The 9,982-nt window shown below is 30.2% G+C and overlaps 2 protein-coding genes across 2 annotated transcripts; both read left to right on the top strand.

Annotated features, from left to right (window-relative positions):
- The first annotated feature begins 7,930 nt into the window (after positions 1-7,930).
- Positions 7,931-8,814, top strand: LOC107063338 (serine/threonine-protein phosphatase 7 long form homolog). The gene is made up of 2 exons (XM_015315075.1): positions 7,931-8,710; positions 8,780-8,814. Exons 1-2 carry the CDS (start codon positions 7,931-7,933, stop codon positions 8,795-8,797), a joined length of 798 nt encoding a protein of 265 aa, XP_015170561.1. The 3' UTR covers positions 8,798-8,814.
- A 25-nt stretch (positions 8,815-8,839) lies between these two features.
- On the top strand, positions 8,840-9,960 carry LOC102599222 (serine/threonine-protein phosphatase 7 long form homolog). Its single transcript, XM_006360935.2, has 3 exons — positions 8,840-8,974; positions 9,047-9,487; positions 9,877-9,960. The coding sequence occupies exons 1-3, from the start codon at positions 8,840-8,842 to the stop codon at positions 9,931-9,933; spliced, it is 633 nt and encodes a 210-aa protein (XP_006360997.1). The 3' UTR covers positions 9,934-9,960.
- The last annotated feature ends 22 nt before the right edge of the window (positions 9,961-9,982 follow it).

The raw sequence follows: 9,982 nt of genomic DNA, 5'->3' as shown, positions 1-9,982 counted from the left end.
TGGGAGAGTGGCGAGCGAGATCTGGGAGAGGGGAGAGAGGGGAACGAAAATGTATGTATATACACAATTTTCTCTCGCTTTATACAAATACAAACACATTTTATACATTTGTGTTTGTATAAAAGCGAGAGAGGCGAGCGAGACTGCTACCAAACGAGAGTGGCGAGCGAGATTCCACCAGGGAGAGTGGTGAAAATAACAATAGTTTGCTATAGGGTACAATTAAATCAAAGTATATTTATAGCATTTAATTTGAATTAATAGTTTGCTATTATATACAATTTTCCCATTATTAAATAGGGATAGTTAGTAACTACATATTATATTTATTAATTTTTTAAGTAATATATTTTTTATTGAAATAACACTTGAGACGAAAAATAAAATAAAATAATGAAAGTGAATATCCTTTTCTTTAGATTCTAAATAAAAGGAGACATTTATTAAGTTGAAGTACATGAATAGAAGAAACCAATCATACAATTTTGGAAAATTTATCTTTTGTATGATATTTGTACTTTTATCTCGCTGGAATTTTATTGAATTTCTTTTCACAAAATCATATCTTTTGAAATCACTGACCAGAGGCTTAAAAAAATAGCTTTTAAGTTTAAAAAAATATTAAATTTAAATGACTTTTAAGTCGAAAAATAAAAAGTAGGGGAAATCAACTTTTAGTTTTTGACTTATTTTAAGTTAATTTTAACCTTGTCAAACATTTCCTAACTTATTTTAAGTCATTTTTGATTTGTTTTAAGTTATTTTTATATTTGTCAAACACTTTAAATAAAAAACTGACTTAAAAGTAGGTTTGATCAAATTTTAAGTCAATTCAATCACCCTCTAATCAAACGAGATATTGGTTATAACAAAGATAAATAGGTTTTTAGTCTTTTATAGAAATAATAATTTTAAAAAAAACTCTTTCTTTTTATATATAAGAAATTTGAAATTGCTATTTTCTTTCATTCAAATTTAAGAAAGCAAGATATTTCATTAACTCTATCTTGATAGGTTAGGATAAATGGGAAGAATCACTTAATTTTGTTTGTCTCCGTCAAATTTTAAACATGCAACTTTAAAATTTTCAACCACTTTATTAACCACCGGATCACACTCTTTGATTCATATTAAATGATAGTAGTAGTAATTAAATACTCCCTTTGTCCCTAATTACTTGTCTACTTTTAAATTGACACACATATTAAGAAAACAATTAATGACATAGTGAGTTTACCATTTTACCCCTATTAATTATGAAGTGGATGAAATTTTTTACATTTTTCAAAGTAATTAGTCATTTAATTGAGGGTATAATAGGCAAAACAAAATTGTCTTTTCTTGATTTGTCAAAATTGACAAGTAATTAGGAACAACTATAAAAGAAAAAGTGGACAAGTAATTAGGGACAGAGGGAGGGAGTAGTTCTCTACTAAAGACGGCACGTTATAACCCCATACTTTCTAAATGTTAAGTTTCCAAATACTATAAAATTGATCCTCCTATTTTTTGAGAACTAGTTCAATTTTTTTTACTTTATAAAGGCCTAGAATGACATTTTATATGGCATCATTATTATTTGATTTTAAAAAAAAAAAAATTCTCATCAAATTATAATTGTTAAAATTATTTTAAATACTAAGGTTATGAGCTTATCCTTTTATGTAATATTTAAATTTATAATTTTTATTTTCTTAAATCAAAGCTCAATATCCATATGTATATCAAACATCCGAATTTTTGATTGATTTTTTTTTTCTTAAACAGGGCTGATCTAGAGTTCTAGCTTCAAGTTTGGTGGAATTTAATAGATTTGGCCAAACTAAATCATATATTTATGTTAAGAAATTCACATAATATGTATAAATAATTTATTTAAAACTCAATAAATTATTTTTACGAAATTTAGATCCCATAACTCAAAATTCTAATTTGGACTCTAATTTCGAAAAAGGAAGTCATATTTGCTTGCAATTAGTTCCAAAATATTGTTAAGCAACAAAAAGGTTTTCTCTACAAAATTTCCTTCTCTAACTAGATTAAATAAAATGATGGGCAACAAATTATTGAGTCACCAAAGGGATAATTATGGAAAAGTTGCAAATTTTATTTTAAGTTCATTAATTGGATAATTAACAAAAAGACGGAGCACACCGACAATTTCATCCCCTTCCAGCATCTGTCATTTACTTTATTATTTTTTTATTAAAATATGACAAAGTAATTAGTGGGACTAATCTGTTCATTATTATTCTTAACTGAAAAGGCAAAGAAAAGTTCCAAGAAAACCTTTAAAAGAAAAAAAAAGTGGGACTAATCTGTTCATTATTATTCTTAACTGAAAAGGCAAAGAAAAGTTCCAAGAAAACCTTTAAAAGAAAAAAAAAGTGGGACTAATCTGTTCATTATTATTCTTAACTGAAAAGGCAAAGAAAAGTTCCAAGAAAACCTTTAAAAGAAAAAAAAAAGATGGTCATTTCAAGAATTATTAATCTATTCGAGGTTTGCATCTATTAAAATTATTACTCCCTCCGTTTCAAAAAGAGTGATCTAATTTGATTTGACATGGAGTTTAAGAAAATAAAGAAGATTTTTGAATCTTGCGGTCCTTAGTTAAAGTTATGCCAAATATACAAAATTGTCTTTTAATCTTGTGGTCTTAAATATGTCACGTGGAAAGCTGAAAGTAAAATGTTATCAAAAGAGGAAAAAAGTCATTCTTTTTTAAACAAACTAAAAAGAAAAGGAGGTAATTCTTTTTTAAACGGGGGAGTATTATTACCTCTAAAGTCTAATCCATGTGTATACACTCATTTAGAAAAAAATATTTAATAATTTGAGATGGGATAAAGTAAATTATTTTGGTTGATGAGTTAGTACTTGTGCCACCGACACACTAGTAACTTGACAAAACAAATTAAATATATACAAGTACTCTAGTACTGATTAAAAGAGGTGAATCCACATTGCTTTCTGGAACTAGTATTTTTTTTTTTTTCGTTTTTTGAAAAATATTGAAAATCATAAAATTTTGATAGCTTGAGGCGTGTTTATGATGATATTATCTTTAAAGATATTTTTATCAAGTTCTTCTATTATTAAAGATGGAGTCGAGCACTAACGAAGATTTATCTCAACAAAAATCCAACAACACAAATGAGAAGAAAAATACTACTTCCGTCTAACAATGATTGTTCATCATACTATTTTGGGATGTCCAACAATATTTATTCGGTTTATGAAATCAATAGATAATTTTACACTTAATTTCTAATTTATCCTTATCATTAATTATAGTCATTTCTCTTTTACAATTTTAAGACATTATATTTATTATATTCAAAGGTTGATCTAGTAAAATTATTCTTCTATTTATAATTTCTTAAGAAGTGTTTAAAGTCAATAATGAACAAGTATTATTGGACAGAGTGAGTAAGTACTTCTTTTGTATTTTCTTATTCCATAAGATGAACACAATTTACTATAGAGCAACACAAAACGTGTGCTATTAATTAATTGTCATATACACAAAATCAATTGTAATTAGTGTCATAAAAACTTTTGACCAAATGGCCGAAGTTAAGTTGGAAAAAAAGGTTTGACAATTCCAAATGTCCTTATTAGAAAATGCTTATTAAAACAATATAATATATATAATGAATGTCTTAATTGGTATCAAAATAATATTTTCTCTATTTCATATTAGTGAACTGTTGGACTTTTTTTCAATATGATTAGTATTACTTCCTCTGTTCTTAATTACTTATCCATTTTTCCTTTTTGATTGTTCCTAATTACTTGTCCATTTTGACAAATCAAGAAAGGACAATTTTTTTACATATTATACCCTCAATTAATTTACATAATTACTTGTCCATAGAACTTCTTGAAACTCTTAAGTTTTTAATTTATCTACTTCATAACTAATAAAGGTAAAATGATAAACTCACTATGTCATTACTTTCTTAATAGGTGTATCAATTCAAAAGTGGACAAGTAATTAGGAACATAAGAAATATTATTTTTGAGATAAAATAAATATTTTAAAAAACCCCTTTTTGCTTATTTTAATTGGTATACTATTGGATAATTACACATGTCTCCATGAAGTTTTTCCTTAGTTTCCAAATTACAACTACATATATAATCATGTTACATTTTAATTTTCTGCAAAAATTACTTAAATTTGCAAATAACTCCAGTCTCCAGCCATCTCTCTAATTAATTAATACCCCATTAGATAAACGTGTGTCAGTGTGCATGCAGTGAAAATATTTTTCAAAGTAATATTGGTCATTTTAAAGATCTCATTATTTTTTAATATTTTTTTCTATATAATGTACTTTTATGAAGTACAAAATAATCCAAATTTACCAAGGTCAATTAATAAAGCAGTGTTAGTTTCGTTTCACATCACATTAAAAAAGAAAACTTTTTACTGTTAGGATTAGGACAAACATAGTGAAGAATAATTTGTGTAATTATTGTTGCAACTTTAACTAAAAATCTCAGAGTTCAATTTTTGACAATAAAAAACATCCTCTTTCAAAGATTATTTATTCGTCAATGTAAATTCAAATTAGTCAGATCAGTAAATTTTGAACACCGAAAAAACTAAAGAGAGGTGGGGAGTGGGGACTAGCAAAATTTGTTTATTGGTTGGTACATTCAGTGCAAATGGGCATTGAGTTGAGGGTACAAAATTTACATTTACTGGCTACTCTGTACTTATATTATATCCACCTTTCATTTTGTGCCCATGTCGTCTTCTCTTTGTGTCTCTTTCCATTAGCAAATTTGTACATCTCACAAGCCCTATGACACTCTAAAAGTTTGAATATGTCTTTAACTGCTCCCCACCAGAGCAAAATAATTTTGTAAATATTCTCATTTTAATAATTCCTTTAATTGCCAAATAAATGAAAATAAAAAAAAATTCAACTTATATATGTTCTTGTCATATCGTTTGGAAGAGCAATCAATTCGATCAGAATTAATAGTGGAATGGAAGGCAATTGTTTATTGTGTTTTATCATCACACTATTTTGCTGTAGTTATCGACTTATTGTTTCCTTCTTATTAGACTTTACACTGTTTTTCTTATTAATGATTATGCCTTCTTCATTATTTTGTTCTTCTTTTACTTGAGTTTGATGTACTTGAGCCAATGATCTTTGAATGAAAACAATCTCTTTACCTCCACGAGGTAGTGATAAGATCTGTGTATATTTAATTAGTTAACGATACATATATTTAAGAATTTTCGTTTGAGCTATATTAATTAGTAAAAACGTTATACATTACATTATCAATACACAAATACATTATAATTTATTATTTTTCATGAATATTTCTGCGAAAATTATTTAAGAGATTAAGAAAAATTGTCACGTTGAAGATTTTTATTGATATTTACACCAATGTAGGTAAAATGTCATACAACTATAAGGCCATTGTGTCTGTACTTTCCACTTCTTTCACAATATATATTTCAGAGATACGTCCCTAAATAAACTAGTTGTTGGGAGGCCATCGTACGTTATTGTGGAAGACACAGAGTGTGGTGAGAAATTACAATTTATGTAAAAATTTAATATGATTATGACTATTTCAAATGGGGGTTTGTTGGGAATATTTAGGAGCTATTGTTAATCTACGGTAATGGATTACGCTGTTTTCAATAATTAAAAAAGAACTAGAGTTGTGATTTTCTAGATGTTGGAATTCAAATAGATAATTCATTGTGCAAACCTAACGAATCTATATGTCTTCTAAAGTCTCTCGATCCAATTAGAAGAATTTCACCTTAAATTTTTTGGCACTTGGGGTATGTGTTAATTTGTTTATCATCATAGGTCTCAAGTTAGCTTTCTATTACAAACTCAAGCTATTAAATAGGGGTTGCTATTCCCAATTTCCTTCTTTTGTGGAGCAAATTTAGAATTCAGACAAGTTTCAATTTTTGCAACCGTCAAAAATAAATCTTTACAAAAGAACCATTATTGCACAATGATCACACCTATATGCGAAAAATCCGTTAGTCTTATCATTATCCTATGTCCCACAATCCTAATTAAGTAATTATAGTGTTTAGCTACTCCATTACTTAATGCAAGAGCTAAGAAAATTGAATTAACTAAAGAACATTAAGATAAAAGAAAAACAATATAAATCTTGAATTAAAACTTAATACTTCTTGAATTAAAACTTACTACTTGCAAGAATGTACTTTGTAATTAGTGCAAAATAAAAAGAATAGAAAAGTAAGAACCCTAATAATGTTGTCTTCTTTCCATCTTTGGGACACCACACTTAAACAATTCACCCAAAAGTTCTATTTATAGTGATGATAGAAATAACCACTATTCTAGCTAGCTAGTTGGACTTGATCTTGGTTTGCAAAAAGATCTTCGATGAAACACTACTCTATAGTGCGCCCCTCATCGCGAAGTTTGAGATTCATCGCCTACACCTCTTCACAGAGTTTGAGCTCCGTGGCACACCATTTATCGCGGAGTTTGAGCTCTATGACGTGCTCTTTATTGCGGAGTTTGAGCTAATTAGTGGCGTGCCCTGCATCACAAAGATTGAGCTCTGTGGTGCACTGGTGCCCCTGCAGGGTTTTCACGTGATAACGGATAAGTAATCATAAAGGGGTGTCTTTTATCTCACGTCCGAGACATTTTTATCAACTAATTATTATTTCGATAATGTAATTCGTCATCCTTCAATATATTAAGAATATATTGACTCACAATAGAGTTTCACTAATAGATTAAAATAATAAATCAAATTACATATATCATAATAATTATATCAAGATTAAGAGTATAAGTACATGTAATTAATGGACTAGAGAATTTGTTTATAAATATACAGATAAAAAACGCCACATCTCAACTTGGTCCGTTCAATACATACAGAATGTACTAGTACAGGAAGTTGGAATATGACCATTCCAATAATTAAGATAAAATTATATTTAATCTCGTGCTGCAATCATCTTTTGAATTTTTGACCAAAATAAGCCATTGTTTAAATCAATTCACCAAAATAGTATGTTTTTAATTTTTTTTACGAAACTAGTATAAACGTAGTCCACAGTAACGTTTTATGCTTTATTTTATTTTAAAAAATTTAATGAAAAAAAGACGGACTGCTAACGGCGTTAAATAATAATACGTAACTGGGAATCACGTTTTAACTCTAATATGTTATTGGGAATAACGTTTTAAGGATATATCTTTTAATCCTATACTAGAATAAAACCCCCCAATTTAGTTGTACTAATTGCAGAAGAAAAAATGGGGAGATTCACGGAAGACCCAAAAAACCCGTCTTCTTTCTCCTAACCTACCTTCAGGTTGCAAAATAAACAAAAACCCATCTTGCTCTTACAGAATTGACGCTTAATCTTTACTTGATTTGAAACCCTTTTGTTCTATACAAAAGATTTGAGACTTTTGTTCGACTACTGAAGATTAGACACACTACAAGGGATTGGAGGTGAAACTTTCAAAAATTTGAAGGACGTCTGCAGATTTGCTTTAAAAAGGGTCTAAAACCTTTGAAAAAGAAGAATATTTTTGTGATTGAGGTAATTTTGTCATACACTGATAGAGTTTATCTTATAGTTGATGAATTTGTTGTTTCCCTTTTTGTTAAAAAATGACATTTTAGTTTCTGTTTTTCCCCTTTTTATGAGAATAAGAAATTATATGTACTTGAAACTATTTGAGTGATGATATTCAATTTCCTCAACAGTTGCGACTCTTATAGAAAAGCTTATATTTTAATTGATATGATTGAAAATGTTTGTGGTGAAGCATTTGAGGAAAGTTTCTAAGTTACGTTATACTTGAGTTTAATTTGCTTTGTTAGTTTGGCTCATTATTTTAAAAATAATTACTTCTGTATAGGTATTTCTTTTATGGCTGCCAATAATGCATACCAATTGGATCCCGGTCCACTTGATCCGTGTGTATTAATTGAACAGCTCACTCATAGGTCACGAGATATATGGATAGGAAATGATAATATGATTTTGAACACAAGGAAATGTGATGGGAAGTTTTGGGACCTTGTAAATGAACATCCCATCCATCCACGAGTTCTAGATGTGATTAAATTTTCCGAATTATATGGTATTTATAGATCTCATAGGCCTGTTATAGATCGTAGTTTAATCACTGCACTGGTTGAAAGATGGCGTCCTGAGACTCATACATTCCACTTTAGGACGGGTGAGGCTACGATCATCTTGCAGGACGTGGAGATATTGTATGGCTTACCCGTGAAAGGTAATCCGGTAGTTGGGTATGAGCCACAGAGGTCCGTAGTTGATTGGCAAAATATTTGTCAAAGATTATTAGGTTTTACTCCACACCCTCAAGACTTTAAACATAGTAGTCTCAAGGTCTCTGCGCTTAATGCACACTTGAGACTTCAGCCACGGTTGCCTGACTTGGCAACACATGATATGGTCAACGAGAAGGCTAGGTGTTATATGTTTTGGATGATTGCTGGTTTAATGTTGGCAGACACATCTGGCGGTCTTTTAAAGCTTATGTACTTGCATATGCTGGAAGATATCACTGTAGTAGGGTCTTACAGTTGGGGTAGTGCAACCCTAGCATACTTGTATCGCTTTCTTTGTAAAGCCTCCCAAAGTACCCAAAATGAGATTGCTGGATTCCTACCACTACTTCAGGTATACCTAATAATTACACTTAGTCTTTATTGAAATTTTATCTAGTTTATAATTATCTATTATGTTTAGATTTGGGCATGGGAATGAGTTACTGTCCTTAGGCCTCAGATTGTAGCACAAAGAGACACGATGAATATTTTCCCTGTTGGTTTACCTAGGGGTCCACATGCTGCTAGATGGTTTGCACATTTTAGTTGGACCGACACTACCAAGCATGTGCTAAGAGTTTTTAGGGATGCGCTTGATTCAATGACCGAAGATCAGGTAGGATATTGTATTAGTTTTCCCTTAACTTTCATGTATATTATAATTGTGAACTCTTTTTGTCTCATGTAGTTTATTTGGGAACCATATTCTGCTGACTTGATTGAGAGTCTTCTCGACTATTGCCGCGTTGGAAGAGATATATGGCGTGCTAGAGTTCCAATTTTTTGTTGGGATGTTGTGGAGGTTCATTTACCTGATCGAGTTATGAGGCAATTTGGATTGGTACAGGCGATACCATCTCCATTTCCATTTGACGCTACGCATTTTCACCATGATCGTCGAGGAAGACCAAACACAAATTGGGAGTTAGAGCATGCACAATGGTTGCATTTTTGGAACCATATTGACCAATATGTATGTAATGCACCAATCCTTCATGGATCACTTCGGTATGATGATCCCTACCTTATTTGGTTTAGACGTATTACTCGTTTTATCATTGGTAATCCTATTTCGAGTCCTCAACAACAACAAGGTTATGTGCCTAATGCGACGGCATACGAAACAATGGTAAGTTTGATAACTTAATTTTTCTTTACTTTAACTTGTCCAATTAGCATATTGAATTAGCAGAATTTGGTTCATTAGCATTCTATCAAAGTTTGTACTTTATATTTGTGGATTTGTGGATATGATTTGTCCAGGTAACATATATATCAAAGTTTTCCTCATCTGTTCTACTTGTACTTCATATTTGTGATTTGTGGATATGATTTCATTCTCTCCATGGTGTCCTAATTTACTGGTCTGCCACATTTTTTATGAAAATTGACTCAACATGTTAAAAATCTGATTCCCTCATTAATTTTGCGTGGTTTACAAACTTGGTCAACTTGGCTAGCTTGTTTCTTAATCTTTTCAGTACCCGATTCCCTCATAGAATTAATTATTTTGGCTAGGCACGTCATATTCATTTGATGGTTAATAAAGCAATATCACTCGGTGATAACCCATAAATGGAGGAATTTTACGGGTTTCGTGCAATGGTGCAGGATGAAGGATTTA

Source organism: Solanum tuberosum, unplaced genomic scaffold (assembly GCF_000226075.1).
Source record: "Solanum tuberosum cultivar DM 1-3 516 R44 unplaced genomic scaffold, SolTub_3.0 scf00342, whole genome shotgun sequence".
Lineage (NCBI taxonomy): Eukaryota > Viridiplantae > Streptophyta > Magnoliopsida > Solanales > Solanaceae > Solanum > Solanum tuberosum.
This window is presented reverse-complemented; position numbering and strand designations above follow the sequence as displayed.

Coding starts and splice junctions, on each gene's coding strand:
- LOC107063338 (XM_015315075.1), top strand. CDS start 7,931: ATGGCTGCCAATAATGCATACCAATTGGATCCCGGTCCACTTGATCCG.
- LOC102599222 (XM_006360935.2), top strand. CDS start 8,840: ATGAATATTTTCCCTGTTGGTTTACCTAGGGGTCCACATGCTGCTAGA. Junction 8,975..9,046: donor ATTCAATGACCGAAGATCAG/GTAGGATATTGT, acceptor TGTCTCATGTAG/TTTATTTGGGAACCATATTC. Junction 9,488..9,876: donor CGACGGCATACGAAACAATG/GTAAGTTTGATA, acceptor TATTTTGGCTAG/GCACGTCATATTCATTTGAT.